This window comes from Brassica napus, chromosome A6 (genome assembly GCF_020379485.1).
Source record: "Brassica napus cultivar Da-Ae chromosome A6, Da-Ae, whole genome shotgun sequence".
Lineage (NCBI taxonomy): Eukaryota > Viridiplantae > Streptophyta > Magnoliopsida > Brassicales > Brassicaceae > Brassica > Brassica napus.
The window spans coordinates 16,791,912-16,810,194 of NC_063439.1; the positions used below are offsets into that span (position 1 = coordinate 16,791,912).

Sequence of the window (18,283 nt, forward strand, 5' to 3'; positions counted from 1 at the left end):
TTCTGAATCCTTTCCAAACCCTAAACTGAAAATCGATAAACAAACCCTATGAAACACTATCACATCATCGTTAGTTGACTCTTCCTTCGACCCAAATCTTAAACTCCTAATCAATTGTGACTAAAACTCTAAATCCCAAATTAATCACAAACCCAAATGATGTAGAGAATGAGAAGGAAGAGTTTACCTCGCGTTCTGAAAAATCTGAGAATCTGACAAATAAAACGAGATTACTATAATTGGAGAATTTGAAGAAGAGGTTCGGGTTCGAGAGAAAGAGGGATAAGTTAAGTGATTAGGTTTAAGTTAGCCAGCAATTATGTTTAGTTAGGGTATATGTATTTAGCTTAATTTTGATTAACCAATCAGAATTCATGAACCAAACCAAGGCAATAACCAAGCATATTTATGATTGATTTGTTCATCCTTTTTTGATTGGTTTGTTCATCCTAACCGAACAATAATCCAAATTCACAATGTTCAGTTTGGTTCGGACTATTCGCTTCGGTTCAGAATCCCGATACTTGTTTTTAGTGCAGGACAGATCCTTTGAATACAAAGAATTGAAGAGTATTTCTAGAAATTACCTAATATGGTTTTGTACGCGAGGTAAACTCTTCCTTCCAATATATACCACAAATTCACAATGTTAGGGTACCTAAGCTGTATGTGGTAATTATAACATTCCAGTTTGTGGTATATGTTGGAAGGCTTAAGAAAATTGAATTGGCTATCTATGTCACCAAAGTATACTTATCTTTTCCGTCACACATCCGTTTAGAACTACAAGGTTAAGTTTGCTTGAGCTGGAATAGTAGAAAGATCGGTGACCTATCGAGAAGTGTTTCACGATTCCGTGTGAGTGAGGCCAAAGCACAGAGAAAAGTCATGTGATGATTGTAGAGTCTGTAAACAATGATTTCGAGCATTCAGAAAAATTAACGGACTGTTTGTCGGATGGGATAGGGCCCATGAGCCGAGTGAGTGGGCATGGGTGGCCCATTAGTCGTGGGTGGGCCATTAGTCGTAGGCGGTCAGAGCGTTACAAGTTGTATCAGAGCCGAACCCAGACGAGTGCAGAGTCAGTGAGAGCTCACACTAACAACGATGTCATTGCGTTCTTTGAAAGAGGATGAATTGTAACATCCTGGTTTGGGGGATATGTTGGAAGGTTTAAGAGAATTGATTGATTAGTTATGTCACAAATGTGCATTTACATTTTTCGTCACACATCGTTTAGTTCGTGTGAGTGAAACCAAAACACGGAGAAAGATCATGTGGTGATTGCAGAGCCAGTAAACAATAATTTTGAGTTTTCAGAAAAATTAACACACCGTCCGTCGGACGGGGTCTCACGGGCCTAGAGAACGGATGTGGATGGCCCATTAACCGTGGACGATCGAGGCGTTACATAATATCAACATGTTAATTTTTAATCAAGAAAAATATAATATCATCACTTTTTTTACTAGTTCTTCCAAATCTGTTTTATATTAGTGATTGTTTTTCTCTTGTATAAACTAACTACTGAAATAATCTGTGTATTATCATATACTTCCATCTTTCTTTAAATCAAATTTTGTAGCATTCTCTTATACCTTATGTATGTCGATTTATATGTGAGAAAAAGGTGTGTCAATGCCCATGTATACATGAAACGAAATACATTTTGAATTTAATATCTTACGGAGACCTTGAAAATGAACAAAACTACTGTTAAAAACAATAACTATTGAATGACTCCCCTTGAGTGTGTAAACACCGCATCAACACCAATGACCATCTCCCTCTAGATTTCTCTTGTTGACGTAGCTATCACAATCTCTATCAGTATCAGATTCATTCAACTAACAACTTCAACTTCAACTTCTTTTCATATCGTAACAACATGATTAAAGGGATTGCACTTAATGCATACACCTGCATCGTCAACACGTGTAGGTTATGTACCTTGTGGTCACTAAGAAAATAAATTATGACAACAATATGGTACCGACCAGAGAGACGAAAAGATTGGTCCAAGCTACTTATGTAATAGCATCAGCGAAAGAACTTATTGGACAAAATGAAATAACTTAACAGAATTGTCTTTTAGTACATTGTATGTAACATCACATATTATGAAACTAACGTATTATAAGTATTACAATCATTATCATGAAACAACTATAGGTAACTACTAAGGGTAGACTAGTGAATGTTTTTCTTTAATGTTATTGTTTTCATTTGCACATATATATGTAATCTTTGTATTTTGTTAAATTGGCTACCTATTGTTCTTTTCCTTTTATTAACATAAAGAAAACAACTGAGAGCTAACTTAACAAAACGAAAACACCTTATATTTTTGTAATGAAAAAAAAAACATTTCATTTTCGTTTTGAGCTTTGGGGTTAGTAATTATAATACTCTTTTTTTGTCAACGTAATTATAACTAGATCTCGGCGCGGTTTTTGTTTTCATTTATTTTTATATAAATATTTTGTTTTTAATTATAAATTGGTATATATTATAATATATGTGTCTATCAATTTTTAAAACATAATAAGTTTGTATATTTTTTTCATTGAATAGATTGTTTCAAACTTTCATATGTATTTGTATCTTCTTCTATATATATATTTTTGAATTATTATCATTATTAAAATCGTAACTATATATATAAAGATTAGTAAAATATTGTTTTATTGTCATATTCAAAAATATTGTAACATTTCACAAATTTAGAAAAATTTTAAAAAGTTAAAATTTTTGCTTCACAGATTTATATTATCGAGTAAATAATTAAACATTTGATTTTTGTTTAATTTTTAAAATAAACTATATAGTTTAAAATTTGTTTTCATTGGTTTAAGGTAGTAAAAATTAATCATTGTTAGATAATATGATTTCTGTTATTTAAAAAAATCTTAATAATTTTAAAATTTAACATCGATAAATATTTAAATAATTAACATATGGATGTATAGTATTACAACATTAAATTATATCTATTTAATTTATATTATCTATAAATCCAATGGATCATCTATTGTTTAAATCTAATTATTTTAAGCCTAGTAAAAATTTCTGGTAGGCCCAAAATTTAAATGATAAGATTAGAGATTAAAGGTAACATGATTTTCTAGGAATAAGTTCATTAGATCTATTTTTAAAAAAAATTACACATGAATCAGTGTTGTTACTTATGTTTTAATATATAAGATACCCTATTGGGGAAAATTAGGTGCATTAATTTTCCTTATAACATCAGCTTCTTTATACAAAATCAGTTTGTTGCTACCAAGACTAGATTTCACTACTAATAGAAAATGTGATAAATGTAATTTATGTAAGCAAATGGCGCAAAAGCTGAATTTTGGATACCTGCATGTATTATTATTTTGGTAAAATAGATACCTGTATTTTAGTGCAATTAAGAGACATTGCCTAGAAGGCAACTGTCTTCACCCATAAGTTACGTTCCCTTCATTATTGTCACATGCACATTTTCAACTATTTATATAAAGTGGTCGATTATAATTTTTTTTTTGTTATGAAGATAAACAGTGTCAATTAAAACTTTGCTAGCTAAACGAAAAATCAAAGTTTTTTTTTTTTTGCTAAGTATTTGACGTACGATTGTCTACTAACTTTTAATGTATATAACTTTCTACGACGTACCAAACACGACGGTATAGATGATATAACCAGAAAACATAAGGTTATTGTTACCAAAAATGGGGAAATTTGTTAGATACAAATAATATCATGGTGATGATGAGCCAATGGCCCATGTTAACTGGCGAGTTCATCCGTCACTTCTTGTGGCAGTTAATATGCCATCTATCCATCGTCGTACGTCTTTTGGAGTATATTAGGCAGATGAGATTTTGACAATCCATATCACTTGTCATTGTTCATAATTTTGGTTAAACCGTCTTTGTTCTCTGTTGAAGCTAAATTACAATTTTAAACAGACAACAAAAATTTTAAAATGGAAATTATGTACAATTTTTAAATGTATTCTTGAAGACTGTGGTCGTCGTGTACAATACAGTTTCTATGGAAATTTAATCGCTATTTCATAGCTGTAGCACTGTTGCGACTTGCGAGTGTTTCCATTGGGAGGTGGCTGATGTATTTAATAGCTAACTAAAAATCTCTCCACATCCCAACCACATTTTCTATTTATATAATTATATATATCCAATATGTTATCCGTTAGATATGTTTACCCATATGGCTGTATTAATGCTACGGCAAAGACAAACTATTAGTATAGTATAGTCATTTAAATTGTGTTAGACTAGGTCCGAGCCTAAGTATAATGCCACGATATTTTTTTTAACACAAACTGGTAAAAGTAGAGACTCTCACAAAAAAAAACTAAAAATGTTAATAAAATATTACATTAGATATTTCAAAACATACTTCAAAGTATCAAAAACGTACTTTGAAGTTGAATTCTCAATATTCATAACAAAATATGAAATTTTTTATTTTTATCTTTGAATAAAATTAGGTTGAAAACCCCCATTAATTAAAGATGTTTAAAAGAACGAAACTCTTCCAAAATAACATGTATATTATTGTGAGTTGTGACAAGCATTATCGTTGTACTGTCATCTCCAAACTCTGCACAATTTTAAATAATGACAAAATACTAATACTCTAGTTAAATAATAACTGATTTAATATATACTAAAATATAATGGATATCTAAAATGAAAATGCCACAACTGAAAATTAAAACTGTAAAAAAGCAACCATCTTACGTGTTAAGATCATAATATTTGTATCTATTCTCCAAAAACTAAAACAATCATCCAAATTTCAAATATTTGTGGGGGTTTATCATATTCAAATGTTTTTGTTATTACAAGTTTAGCATATAAATGTTTATCATCAATTATAGAGATTAGAAAATATGAAATATGGGCATAATTCATCACATTCAACAATAAATCAAGTATTTTGATTTCCTTTCAAAATTCTTTAACCAGATGTCGTTAAAATCAATACACCACTTTTTCATTATTTCCTCACCGGTCGCCCCTATATATATGCAGCTGATTTATTGAAAATCTCAAACTTCCTTTCACAATGCCTTTCTCCATCTCTCTTATCCTCGCAACCGTCGTCTCCGTCGGGATACTCTTCCTATCAACCATCTCCTCCGCGGCGCCAACTCTCGGCGTCCGTCGTCCATTTAACAGAATCTACGCCTTCGGCGACTCTTTCACCGACACAGGAAACTCACGAGCCGGCGAAGGCCCCGCTGGATTCGGACACTTGTCAAGCTTCCCTTATGGCATGACTTACTTTAAACGGCCAACGAACCGTTACTCCGACGGGCGACTCACCATTGACTTCGTGGCGCAGTCAATGAACTTACCGTTTCTGCCACCGTACCTCAGCCTCAGGTCCACTAACGGCAGTAACGGCACTGCCACGGATAGTTACGGCGTCAACTTCGCCGTCTCTGGAGCAACGGTGATAAAACACGCTTTCTTCGCCGAGAACAATCTGACGCTTGATATGACTCCTCAGTCTTTAGAGACAGAGCTTGGCTGGTTCGAGAAGTATTTGGGGACACTTGGAACGAACCAGAAGGTTTCTTTGTTTAAAGATTCTCTGTTTTGGATCGGAGAGATCGGAGTTAACGACTACGCCTACACCGTTGGATCTACTGTGTCAAGCGACACTATTAGAGAACTTAGTATTTCAACCTACACAAGGTTCTTGGAGGTAACAACAATGTTTGGTAAACTTGTAGACCAGGCTGGCCTAGAACTTAACCAACCGGTTTGGTTTGGATGTATTCTCCTATGTTTGGTTTATAACCTTTTTTTGAATTGTAATTTCAGACATTGTTAAACAAAGGTGTGAGACATATGGTTGTCCAAGGACATCCCGCAACTGGATGCTTGACGTTAGCAATGTCGCTGGCTGCAGAAGACGATCGAGACTATCTAGGATGTGTTCAGAGTGTCAATAATCAGAGTTACACTCACAATCTTGCACTTCAATACAAACTGAAACAACTTAGGTTAGTTTATATAACTGTAACATTTTTAACCAATGTTGTTTCTTGTGCTGGTTCCATAAAGTGCTATTATTAAGATTCTTTAATATAAAAATGCAGGATCAAGTATCCGAACGCTACAATAGTCTATGCAGACTACTGGAACGCGTACCGTGAGGTGATAAAGAACCCTAGCAAGTACGGCATCTCCGAAAAGTTCAAGGCGTGCTGTGGAACAGGAGAGCCGTACAACTTCCAAGTATTCGAGACATGTGGGTCGGCTACAGCCACGGCGTGTAAGGACCCGAGTCGGTACATTAACTGGGACGGAGTCCACTTAACCGAGGGCATGTATAAGGTTATGGCCGATATGTTCCTCGGCGGCAGTTTCACTCGACCTAAGTTTAGTTACTTGTTGAACAAGAAACTAAAAGGTTTATGATTAAAAGGTTTTACCGATTTCCATATATGATTGTATGGTTTTGGAGTTTTGACATTGTTTGTTGAATTATGATCACGCGAATCTTTTTAGACTCCTACTTACTTATTAAAGCAAATCTGATGACACAGATGAAAAAAAGTTAAAGAAGCTATCCAATATGCATCTTTCAATCTATTATCTTTTCTTTTCAAAATATAGGTAGCTGTAGTTGATGTTATAGCAATTTCAAACACAAGAGTAATTATACTCAAAAAGCTTTATTGTGATAGAAAGAAAATACAAAAATTAAAGTGGCTTTACGAGAGTTTTCTTGTGCAAGAAAGGAGAAAACTTAAATTGTCACTATAAGCGCTGAATTTGTATTGATTAGTTTTCAAGAAATGAAGAAATATAATTGATTTGTGGCAATCCTCAAAGATACATCACTTGTTCATATATCACTTACATATATTCTGTTCAAATTTAATATATCCCATATATTAATTGATGATCATTTAAAAAGTTGTAACTTTAAGTTTGTACTAATTAAAAAAAGACCATGTTTAGGTATCACTTAATTAGAATGATAATTTAGCTTACGCGGCAGCTTAAGAATGAATTGAAAAAAATATTGGTCCAAATCCAATTACTAGGGAACATTATATTTACCCAAAATATAAGAAGCATGTATTATTTCCTTAAATAAAAGCTACGGAATTACCCAATATGATTAACATATATATGACAATTAATTACTATGAATAATAAAGATTTGATAACAAGTTTTTCATCTTTCTTCATTTTTGTTTAATTTTTATATTATTAAAAAATTAAACAATCACATTAACATTATGATAAAAATTAGATTTTTTATATGTTATATTTTAAAAATTTTTAAATGACTTTAAATTACAAAAATGAGAAAACCTTATATGTTATATTTTTTTTTTTAAATGACTTTAAATTACAAAAATGAAGAAACCTTATATGTTGTATTTTTCTTATATGTTAGATTTTTTCTTATATGATATATTTTGAATTTTTAAAATGATTTTAAGTTACAAAAATGTAAGTTTTCCTTAAGCATACGACTAAAACACTAAAAATGACATGTATCAATTCAATGGTTGATCTTAAACCTTTCAAAACCATATGGAAGATAATGTCAAAATAGTTCAACTATGAAAACAGTATTGTTCACATTTTTGAAGAATGTATTCGGTGGAAAAAAATAAGGTTTTTGTGTCATAATTTGTTTAATGTCCAATCTGATCAATCCATGATATTTTAATTATAGTTTAGTTCTATAATTTTTTATAAAAATTGATTCGATCCATCGGAAAGAATTATATAATAACAACAAAAAAATATTGTATATGTATAAATAAAATGATCAAATATATATAAAAAATTATCGATAATATATACAAATAAACTCACCATGAACGTCTTATCCTAGTACTAAATTAAATGATAAATTTAGTATTTTAAAGGTGGATTATGTATAACATGCAACATCTTTTTTTTTATGGTAAAATGTAAAGATTTTATTATCAACTTTTTAAGTTTTTGACAGAATTACAAAAGATAACAAGAAGCAGACAAGCGAAAATAAAATCTAAACACAGGCTCTATCGTCTACACATGGGCTTACACAACGACCCAAAAACCAAAAATCAGAGGCTCGACTAACTCAGCACCACCCGCTTGCAACATCTTTAGTAAAAGAACTGTTGTGTAGAAACAAGAGATTACGATCTCTTACACCAAAAAAAAAAAAAGAGACTACGATCTCCATTTCACTTTCAACTCATTCTTCGTCACTCGTTTTATTGATCAAGCGTAAAAAAAAACAGAACAAAGAGAATACAGAGAATTGTTCATCCAGTGTTCAAAGAAGGTGATGTGTGAGAGCTACTCCCTGGATCGAAGATTCAAGCTCCCTCACACTTCGAAATGATTAACAAAGAAGGTGACTCAGCTAAGTACACTTTATGTGTGTAACAAACTCTTAACGGCCCGGTCTTATCTAATTTTTATTATTAAGGATGTACATAACCGGTTTTCAATCTCTAATCCAATCCAGCATAAACCATATCAAACCGACGTATAGTTTTGACATTGAACCTTTTGACTGCCTAGAGTATTACTCTTAGTTTAATTTCAACAATGAACAAGAACACTAAAGTACATGCCCCGGTCGATCTAATTTTGTCTTATTATTTTGTATTTTTTTTCTAAGAAGGTTCTGATTTATTAAAAACAAATATAAAATCAGAAGAGAACGGGAAGGCTGGCCGCAGAGGCCCAAAATGATTGAGAAGTAGCTACATTGGGCCTGAAAGCATCTAGAATCATTCTGTTTGGTCGCAGTGTTTTGTGAAAATAATTTCATCGATTTTCCTTAGTAGAATCAACAAAAAAATTTCCGAGAAAATCACTAATTTTCCGAGGAAAGACTTGAGACCGAGAGATTACGTCTGATTATTTTCTTAAAATTTAATTTTAATTTGGCTCCCTACACAGTCCATGGCCGAAGCAGAGAGTAAGGAAGAAGCACTCGAGACAAAACTCGTCGATAAGGTCGGAGAAGCCATCTCTGCTATTGGCGACGCCAAGCACGTCGACCAAGTCATCTCCGCTGTTCATTCCGTCGCCCTTCTTCTCTTCCCGGTCGATCCAACGACACGCATCGGAGACAAGGTTTGTCTTTATCGGTGTCTTGTCTAATTTCGAACTTCTCGACATAGGAGTCTAGAGCTTTACTTATGATTATGTCTTTTGTCGCCACACAGGTCTCTAGCTCCCTTGTTCCTTGTGCAAAAGATGAGAGAAGTGATTGGTCTCAAACGTTTTACCGAGGTGTTGCGTTTCCAACGTTTGCTCGCGTCTTGTTGCTTGGTAAGTTTCTATCAAAGTTCACACCTTTTTTTTTATTTTTTTTTGTGTGACTTTGCTTCTTACTTCCTTGTAGTTTGCTACTGTGTTCTGTTTTAGATACTGGTTGGTTTGAGTTGTTGTTTCTTTCATCTAGTTTGGATGTTATGTTTGTGTATGTTCAACTAGTTCTTGTTTTTCATAATACAGATGTTGCATCGGATTGGCTCTCTTGCTTCCCTGTTTCAGTTCAGAAACATTTGTATGATTCGTTCTTCTTAGATGGGCCTGTTGTCGAGGTTGTTCAGGTCTTGGTCCCGTTCCTACACCATGTCGACAAAAATTCTTCCGTTGATGCCAATTCTGTCCAGACCAATGTGGAAAGGTGCCCGAAACACACAATTCTTTTCTGTCTATTTCATCCATTCATTTTCTAGTGGTATATTTAGACTCTAGCTGGTGCAAATGTTAGTATAAGTATATATTATTAGCCGCCTGTCAGTGATGTGACTTTGTTGTGATGACAGATTGCTTATATTGTGTTTGCTTGAAAACGCTGGAGTGCTTAAAATGACTAAAGAAATTGGTGATTATTATCAAGGAGACAGTTCCAGGAACGGAAATCTCAAGCCTTTGTTATCAAGGCTGTCACAGATACTGACCTCCATTCCTGATAAAGCACGGTTGAAATCCCCGCCTTTGCTTTCCTCTCAGTATCCTTTTCTCTAGCGCCTTCAGTGTGATCTATTTTAGCCATCTTTTAAGTAACTAGATATCTTTTTTTTTTATGTTAACTATCATATACAGTAAGGTCAGTGTTTGTCTTTGACATGAGTCCTTCAGCTTATACTTCAAGCACATTACCAATCAGCTTCTTCAAATATTAGACGACAGAGCTTCCTGCAATGAGGCTAACAGCACAGATATTGTTTTATCATTTGTGGGGGAAATGTTTTCCCGTATCTGTCGACGCGGATTATCAGGTATGCTCCGAGCATTTCACTTCTCAACCTACTGTATAGTTTCTTTGTGGATTTTGAATTACCATTGACTTGCTTGTATTCACGTTTTGTCCCCTGCAATGGCTGAGTTAGGAGAATGTCGTCGCTACAGATAGGAGAAAGGATATGCTATAATAATATTTTTAGCACTGATGGTGTGACTATGTGTTTTTTATTAGAGTTATTTCAGTAAACAAAATTTGATGTACTTCAGAGTAATTTTTATTCTGTTTTTTTTTCTTTCTTTAATTTACAGATTTGCTGTTAAGTGAAGTAACACCTCATGTCCTAGCTCATGTTAGGAGATTACTAAACTCAAATAAGGGTTCTGTTGAGATTGAATCATTTCAGTTGGATCCTACATCCCAGATTTGGTCGAAAACTATGGAAGCAGTGACTGATCCATATGCTGTTGAGAAAATGGCTGAACAACTCTTACATCAGCTATATGCTGAGCATGCAAGTGATGTTGAAGCTTTCTGGACTATTTGGACTCTGTTTCATCGCAATGTGAAACATCAGGCATCTGTGAGGTGTGCAAAAGTGTTTTTGTTGCTCTTTTTTCAAAGAAGACAGATTTGTTGTCTATTGGTTTTTCCCACTTGAGTGTATTTTGCAAGTAATTTTGTGGACTTAATATTTCAGGTCCATATTTGTTGACAAATTTTTGCTGTGGAAAGTGTTTCCTATCCGTTGTCTGCGATGGATCTTACAGTTTTCGGTTCTTGAGTGCCCACCGGTTACTAATACACTTGCTAAAGGTGACATCACGCAAGGACTGCTTGAAACAACGCAGCGAATAGCCTCAGTTTGGTCAAAAGGGGAGTTTCTGCAGTCTGTCCCATTGGAGCAGCAAGCTTGTATCCTCTTCTTTTTTTCTAAAAAACTTTATGTCGAAAATTAATCACACATTGTAGGTTGGGAGTAGGCGTATTGTTTAATCACTGTGTAGGTGGTGAAGAAATGTTTTAATCTCCATGCTACTGTTTAAAGAATTCCAGCTCCTGTTTCCCATAATATATGTTGCAGATATAACTGCAGCTCTTGGGCTTTGCCTGGAGAACATGTCGAGAGAGGAACTAGATAGAAAGAAGGATGTAATGCACAACATTCTCCAAGGAGTTAGCTGTATAAGACTCATCTCTCTCAATATATTGGGCAAAAAACTTAAACGCTTAATTGGTCTTATGTCGTTTGCTTGTTATTTGCAAACAGGTAGACTGGAGAACCCAGGAGATCTGGTACGGAAAATGGCTAGCTCTATTGCCTTTATGTTCTCTAAAGTTATTGACCCGAAGAATCTTCTCTACCTTGATGATTCATTCACTGGGAATGCAATTGACTGGGAATCTGAATTGCAAACGGCCGTTGGAGGGGTCCGGTCAATCACGAGTTCAAGGGAAAATGGAGACGGTGAAACCAAAACATCAGCAGACTCTAGCCGCAGAAACAAGGAGAAGAAGGATCGCAAGAGCAAGGACATAGCTAACTTTGTATTGGCTGATCCAGATGAAATGGTTGATTTGGCTACTTTAAACTGTGGAACAGAGAGTGATAAAGATGATGGTGATGATAACGCAAGTGTCAGCTCTGATAACTCAAGTGTTACTTCTTTGGAGCCATATGATCTGTTAGATGATGATAAGGACTTAGGGAAACAGTTTACACATTTGGTTGATGTTGTTGGAGCTCTTCGGAAGACTAATGATGCTGATGGGGTAAGTAACTAGGATATAATTGTTGTATATACTTTCACTAAGATTCAACAGAAAGTGCTAACTTTGATGAAAATGACGTCTTGCAGGTGGAGAAAGCGATATATGTTGCAGAGAAGCTTGTGCGAGCATCTCCGGATGAACTGACTCATATAGCTGGTGATCTTGCTCGGATTCTTGTACAGGTTCGCTGCTCTGATATAACAGTCGAAGGTGAAGAAGATTCAGCAGAAGAGAAGCGGCAAAGAGCTCTAATAGCGTTGCTCGTGACCCGTCCCTTTGAATCCCTGGAAACTCTTAACAGTGTTTTGTATTCGCCTAACGTAGACGTAAGTCAGCGCATAATGATACTTGATGTCATGTCTGAAGCAGCTCGAGAGCTTGCTAATACCAGGACACTGAAACCTAAACACCAAGCACGTGGACCTCTGATATCGAATATCTCAGATCCTCAACCCTGGTATTTGCCTAGCGATGCGAGTACCCCATGGAAAAAGGTCGAGGAGACAGCATCTTTTCATCTTAACTGGGCCAACCGATACGAGAGGGAGCTACAGCCGAAACCTGGACAGAAGATGAAAGGGAAAACTCGAAGGTGGAGCCTGAGATCAGGAGATAGAGATCAAAGTAGTACTGACTGGTCACAGAATAGGTTTCCACTATACGCAGCAGCATTTATGCTTCCAGCCATGAAAGAGTTTGACAAGAAACGACATGGTGTTGACTTGCTTGGTAGGGACTTTGTTGTCCTTGGGAAACTTGTTCACATGCTCGGAGTCTGTATGCAGTGTGCATCAATGCATCCAGAAGCATCTGCGTTAGCTCTCTCTCTTCTAGATATGTTACAACGAAGGTACACATCATAGCTTCTTTTTTGCTTATGATCCAGACTTCAGCACCTTATACTGAGTGCTTTCATGCTTGAAAAACTTAATACAGGGAAGTCTGCAATCACCCAGAAGCCTATGTCCGAAGGGCGGTTCTTTTTGCAGCCTCTTCTGTTTTGATTGCTCTTCACCCTTCTTACATAGTCTCAGCCTTAGCTGAAGGAAATTTTGAACTTGCCAGAGCTCTTGAATGGATCAGAACGTGGGCTCTTCAAGTAGCTGACTCAGATATCGACCGAGACTGCTACTCGGTAAGTCATACATTCTCCGTGGTTATATAACTAAAGGACAAAGTCTTTCATTAGCTTAAACAGTTTTACAATTTGGCTTATGTTCTGTGTCTTGTCTTTAGATGGCTTTGTCATGTCTCCAACTTCACGCCGAGATGGCTCTCCAAACTTCCCGAGCTTTAGAACCAGCTGGTGGGAAAAGCAGCAGCAGCATGGGACCGATGAACATAAGTCTACCTTCTGCTATCTCTAAGCTGACATCAATCAAACTTCCTTCTTCAAATGTTCTTCTCTAGCTAATATAGCTACATTTCTTGAACTAAATAAACTTATTGTGTGTTAATTCGAATTTTGATATCTATTGCAATTTGCAAGTGTTTGTTTTGAAAAGTAGGAACTTGTTCATTTTGATTAACAAATTAGGTTAAGAGTGCAAACCCTTTCAGCAGTCAAGGATAACATGTGCTAAAAGAAGATTCTTAACATCTTCTATTCAGATTTATTTTATAGTCAATGGCGCAAATAAAAAATCAGCTGGTTACTACTTAAATATAAGTAATATAACAGGCATGCCTAGCCAAAACCAGAACAGTAGTTTGATATATCAAAGAACCTAAAAACATAAATACTATCCACAATGGGGTTCCTAAGATTTCTCCTCTGATGAAGTTTGAGATTTCATACCAACTGATAACATCCTCAGGATCTCTTTTTACCCTTTCGAATCTTCTGATGAAACTAGTTTTCTACTAATCTTCTGTGCTATGCTGATGTCTTGTAGCCGTTAAAAGTTAAAACACTTTGGTCAACGAATGGCTCCCGAAGAATCAAATGTATTGCAGAAATCTTCCAAGTCTTTATGGCTAAACCAGTCCTCTTTCAACTGCATATTTTAAACCAAAAAAAAAAACGAAACAAACTTATCGCTAACAATGAGAAAAATGATTGTTAAGTGATGATAATAAACTTACGAAACATGGGTAACTGTCGATGTTGAAGCTGCAGGCCTTTTCTATAAACCGATGAATGTAGTATAGAACAAAGCTTCCACATTCCACATCATTTGTCTGCTGTGGAACCTGAAACTATGACAAGTCAAAAATCCAATTCTGAGATATAAGCATCAAGAAATCCGAAATTAGATATGGTGTCATTACATCTGGCGCATGGAGAGGGATATCATCAACCAAGCTCGAGTCCTCACTTCTTCCCTCGATTCTGAATATGTCCAACACAAACCTGAAAGACAAAGAAGAAGCTACAAACATGTTTACTCACCAAATATCATTCAAGAAAGAGAGAGAGAGAGAAAGAGAGTACTTGCTTTCTTATATCAGGTTCAAGCCGCTGCGCAGTCTCAGTTGTTTTCAGTGAATCAAGAAACAGCATGCATGTCTTGTCGTTATCATCATCAAGATCTTCCCCAAAATTGCAAAAGATCAACAAAGTCCAATGGCTCCTAAATGAAATCATAACACTAGAGTTAAACAGCTTATCAAGAACATTACTAGTATATGGCAAGAAAATGAACTGACCAATAGACGATAGGAAGAAAAACATATTCCTTTGAGAAGATGTGTTTTGCCTTTATGGATTCGAAAACACTGCTTCTAACTCTCTCGTTTTCGCTTTTGTACATACTAAACCATAGACAATCTACGTACACAAAAGAGTTCTTTTTCTCATCCAAGACGTCCTTCTTCCACAAAACCCTATTCAAAAGTAGACCAATCAGAGAAAAGACATTGATAAACATTCCTTTTTTTTTTTTGAAAGAGTAAAAGAGATGATTGATTGATTACTCTAGATAGTTTATGAATATGTTGGAGTTGAGTTTTTTCCGTAGCTTGGAGACTAAGTACTTGCACTTGACCCTTCTTCTTGACCTTTCACGACGTGTGCATTCCTCATAGAAACAAGGGGCAGTGACTTTGAACATCTCAAACTCTTCCTCGGTTAGTTTGGGTTTAGAATCACGCGTGTTCAGATAAGCAATATGCTTCCAACACGATCTGTGGTTTTCATATTCATCTTCCTCAATATCTGTTACAAAAAAAAAAAAAACAATATAATGCAGAACTAAAAGTATCAAGATTTCATTGTGATCCGACATAAAAAAAGTCCCAAACTTTCCACAAATTAATCCAATTTTCTGAATCGAATTTTCCTAAACCCTAATCCCCAAAACTGCAGAGATCAAAAACAAAAACAAAAAAAGAACGGAGGCAATCATTACCCTCAATTATAGTAACAGATGCAGGAGGAGCAATGACGGCTTTGGTATTTCTAACACGGTTACTTCTTCTTCTCGACATTGAAGAATCAATACGCGAGAGAGAGAGAGAGAGAGAGAGAGAGAGAGAGAGAGATAGGTCAGTGAGTTTCTATACTTATTCTTCTTCTTCTCTTCTCTGTTCCTTCTCTCTTCTTGTCCAAAGTCTCAGCCTTTTTTACTCTTGGTGGTTCCCTACCATAATGTACCTTACCCGAATACGAAAACTCCTCTTTTGGCCCTTGATTTTGCTCCCTTTGTCAACGATTCTACGGTCAAGATGACTTCAAGTCTCTTTATTAGATATTTATTGAGTTATTTACATTACAGTTTTTGACTTTTTATCTATGCTATTATTTGAAATAATGATTTTGTTAATTTATCACTAAGAAATTCTCTTTTTTTTTTTAGTTTATTTTCAAAAAATAGCTCTAAAAACTTAAAGAAGTTTTATTAAAGGGTAAAAATATATTTATATCCTAAGTTTAACTAATGTAGACTTATGGTTTAGATTTATAAAGGGTGAGATTTTGAAGATATGATTTCAAATTTTAAAAAAAATTTAAATAAATATTAAAAAAATTAAAAAAAAAAACATTTTGGTTATTTTATTCTTTGAAGGTTATTTCGTGATAAAAACTTTAAAAATAAAATTATTTGAGAGAATTGTCTATTATCAATTCATCCATAATTTTAAGAGTAATTAGTTTTAATACTATTTTTTATTCAAAAATCTATCTTAGAATTGATATTTGAGATAATTAATTAGAAATAGATAATAAATATATTGGTAATATCATAATTAGTTTTATGCCTTATATTTACTTTATGATTTAAATAGTTTGTATTATAGCTAATTTTTATATTGTGATATTAACGACTTATATCATTGCCAACTTATTTTGTTCATATAAGAAATATAGATCTGATTAAAGATTATTTACAGATTAAAGTGTTGAAATTTTAAAATACATGAAAAAATTCAAAAAATTGTTTCAACGAAATTGGTGTGTTTTAGATATCTTTTTAAGTATAGTATTGTTTACCAATTTGTATTAATTATACGATTTGGTGTTAATCAATTAAATTTTTTAGGATTTAATTTATGTTTTTGCTCTGAATATTCTATTGGTAACTTTCATACTAGATAAATTAATTACCACAAAAATTAATAAATTTCACTAATTTCAGATATGACCAATTCAAATTAGGACACGATTTTATAAGATAATATAGTGTATAACAATCCATAATGGTAGGAGTATTTTTCAAATATGGCCACATTAAAATTTTATATTAAATATTAATCTGTACATTTTTTATAAATATAAACAAAACATTGTATTGTTTTACAATGAAATAAATCTCTAAATATTTTTAACAGTTCAAAACATTTTGATATTGTTTTACCATTTTACATATTAAACACTTTTACATTACATAATACCTATTTTATATAAATCATTAGATTAATTAATATATAAACCAAGGGAAAATGATTTTTTTTATTTTATATAAAATAACTTTAAAATAGATACATGATAAACACATAAATCATTTATTTGCATAGAATTATTACAATGTCAACATCTAAATTTGCTATATTTTGTATTTGTCTTATTGTTTCTTATTAGTCTTCATGAATGCATGCAATATATAGCTTATATTTCGTCCAATCCTCTATCGTGTTTTCAAAGTGTTTTATTTCTTAAATGTTATATTGGTGTCGTCAATCTGGAAAAAAAATCTAAATCAACATGCTCTAAAACACCAAATAATATTTGGTTTCAAATACACAATGAAGAAACACCTAAGTGAAATGTCAGAAAGATTTATATTACTGCCATTGAATTTTTCTAAAGAAAATTTTGAGCATTTAGAAATTTTCGATCTTATCATTTTAATTGGGCGTTTTTCTTATAAAACATTAAAATTATTTTTATTCACCAAAAAAACACACAAGGAAAAAAAAAGATCAAACAAATTTCATTAAATAAATAAAAAACTCTTATACCTCTTACTTTAAAAATATGTAAATATAAATAATTATTTAAATAAATAATAAAAAATATTATTGTCGAATAATACGTTTTTTAATTCAAACTTTATTTATTATTTTGAAATCCAAAAAAATTGAAACTATTTTAAAGCTTTTAAATTTATATACATCTTTTAAGAAAATATTAAACCCTAAATCTGAAACTTCATGTCTTAAATCTCAAATTTTAGTAGATATTAGTTAACTATGTGGATATAAATGTATATTTACATCTTTAATGAAATATTTTGATTATTTAATATATCCTCCTATACATTAAAAGAGAAGTCACTTTAGTGATTTATGCTGATATGACATTAATATAGAGCTTCTCAGAAAAATTGTTATAATTTTATTGGTCGATTGTTTTGAATTTTATTTTTCATTTATTTTAATCAATCGCTTATGTTGACAAGCCCAAAACTATTGTCGATTTTGTTAAGCCCATATATAGCTAGTGGATAATAATTATCGATTTAGTTTAGCCTTGGGCAAGATTTAAAACTAAGACAAATATTAAAAATTTCCTTATTATTCAAACAGTAAACTTGCGCATGTTGATATCATATTAATTACATTTGTTTAGAAAATATTTTAATGTTTCTAATTAGTAGGGGTGGGCGTTTGGGTACCCGTTCGGGTTCGGATCGGGTATTTCGGATTTTCGAGTATTTCGGTATAGAGGTGTAGAACCCGTTCGGGTATTTCTGTACTTCGGGTCGGATTCGGGTATTTTTAGTTCGGATTCGGTTATTTCAGATCGGGTTCGGATATTTAGATTTTGAAAAAAAAAATTAAAATTTTCATTTCTCAAGTTTCTTATATTTAAAAATAT

At 33.4% G+C, this 18,283-nt stretch overlaps 3 protein-coding genes across 4 annotated transcripts; 2 read left to right on the plus strand and 1 right to left on the minus strand.

Annotated features, from left to right (window-relative positions):
- The first annotated feature begins 4,980 nt into the window (after window positions 1-4,980).
- On the plus strand, window positions 4,981-6,543 carry LOC111211110 (GDSL esterase/lipase At3g48460-like). The gene is made up of 3 exons (XM_022712002.2): window positions 4,981-5,730; window positions 5,850-6,031; window positions 6,128-6,543. The coding sequence occupies exons 1-3, from the start codon at window positions 5,086-5,088 to the stop codon at window positions 6,447-6,449; spliced, it is 1,149 nt and encodes a 382-aa protein (XP_022567723.2). The 5' UTR covers window positions 4,981-5,085; the 3' UTR covers window positions 6,450-6,543.
- Window positions 6,544-8,860: 2,317 nt separating this feature from the next.
- LOC125575794 (telomere length regulation protein TEL2 homolog) lies at window positions 8,861-13,647 on the plus strand. Its single transcript, XM_048734874.1, has 12 exons — window positions 8,861-9,131; window positions 9,224-9,329; window positions 9,516-9,690; window positions 9,833-10,018; window positions 10,149-10,288; window positions 10,563-10,839; window positions 10,952-11,166; window positions 11,336-11,434; window positions 11,522-12,024; window positions 12,111-12,874; window positions 12,961-13,159; window positions 13,261-13,647. The coding sequence occupies exons 1-12, from the start codon at window positions 8,958-8,960 to the stop codon at window positions 13,432-13,434; spliced, it is 3,012 nt and encodes a 1,003-aa protein (XP_048590831.1). The 5' UTR covers window positions 8,861-8,957; the 3' UTR covers window positions 13,435-13,647.
- A 14-nt stretch (window positions 13,648-13,661) lies between these two features.
- On the minus strand, window positions 13,662-15,610 carry LOC111211108 (probable ubiquitin-like-specific protease 2B). Of its 2 annotated transcripts, none has more exons than XM_022711995.2 (7): window positions 15,375-15,610; window positions 14,941-15,181; window positions 14,674-14,850; window positions 14,463-14,597; window positions 14,296-14,377; window positions 14,110-14,217; window positions 13,662-14,021 (listed from the first exon to the last, which is right to left on the minus strand). In XM_022711995.2, exons 1-7 carry the CDS (start codon window positions 15,451-15,453, stop codon window positions 13,944-13,946), a joined length of 900 nt encoding a protein of 299 aa, XP_022567716.2. In that variant the 5' UTR covers window positions 15,454-15,610; the 3' UTR covers window positions 13,662-13,943. The 2 variants fall into 2 exon arrangements, with proteins under 2 accessions (XP_022567716.2, XP_022567715.2); XM_022711994.2 differs by having other exon boundaries at window positions 14,110-14,223.
- Window positions 15,611-18,283: the final 2,673 nt, after the last annotated feature.

Excerpts from the sequence above, each read along its gene's own strand:
- LOC111211110 (XM_022712002.2), top strand. The coding sequence starts at position 5,086 with ATGCCTTTCTCCATCTCTCTTATCCTCGCAACCGTCGTCTCCGTCGGG. Across the intron at positions 5,731-5,849 it reads CCTACACAAGGTTCTTGGAG|ACATTGTTAAACAAAGGTGT; the intron begins GTAACAACAATG and ends TTGTAATTTCAG. Across the intron at positions 6,032-6,127 it reads TACAAACTGAAACAACTTAG|GATCAAGTATCCGAACGCTA; the intron begins GTTAGTTTATAT and ends ATAAAAATGCAG.
- LOC125575794 (XM_048734874.1), top strand. The coding sequence starts at position 8,958 with ATGGCCGAAGCAGAGAGTAAGGAAGAAGCACTCGAGACAAAACTCGTC. Across the intron at positions 9,132-9,223 it reads CGACACGCATCGGAGACAAG|GTCTCTAGCTCCCTTGTTCC; the intron begins GTTTGTCTTTAT and ends GTCGCCACACAG. Across the intron at positions 11,435-11,521 it reads CATTCTCCAAGGAGTTAGCT|GTAGACTGGAGAACCCAGGA; the intron begins GTATAAGACTCA and ends ATTTGCAAACAG.
- LOC111211108 (XM_022711994.2), bottom strand. The coding sequence starts at position 15,453 with ATGTCGAGAAGAAGAAGTAACCGTGTTAGAAATACCAAAGCCGTCATT. Across the intron at positions 14,851-14,940 it reads ATATTCATAAACTATCTAGA|GGTTTTGTGGAAGAAGGACG; the intron begins GTAATCAATCAA and ends ACTTTTGAATAG. Across the intron at positions 14,224-14,295 it reads TCCCTCTCCATGCGCCAGAT|TTTCAGGTTCCACAGCAGAC; the intron begins GTAATGACACCA and ends GACTTGTCATAG.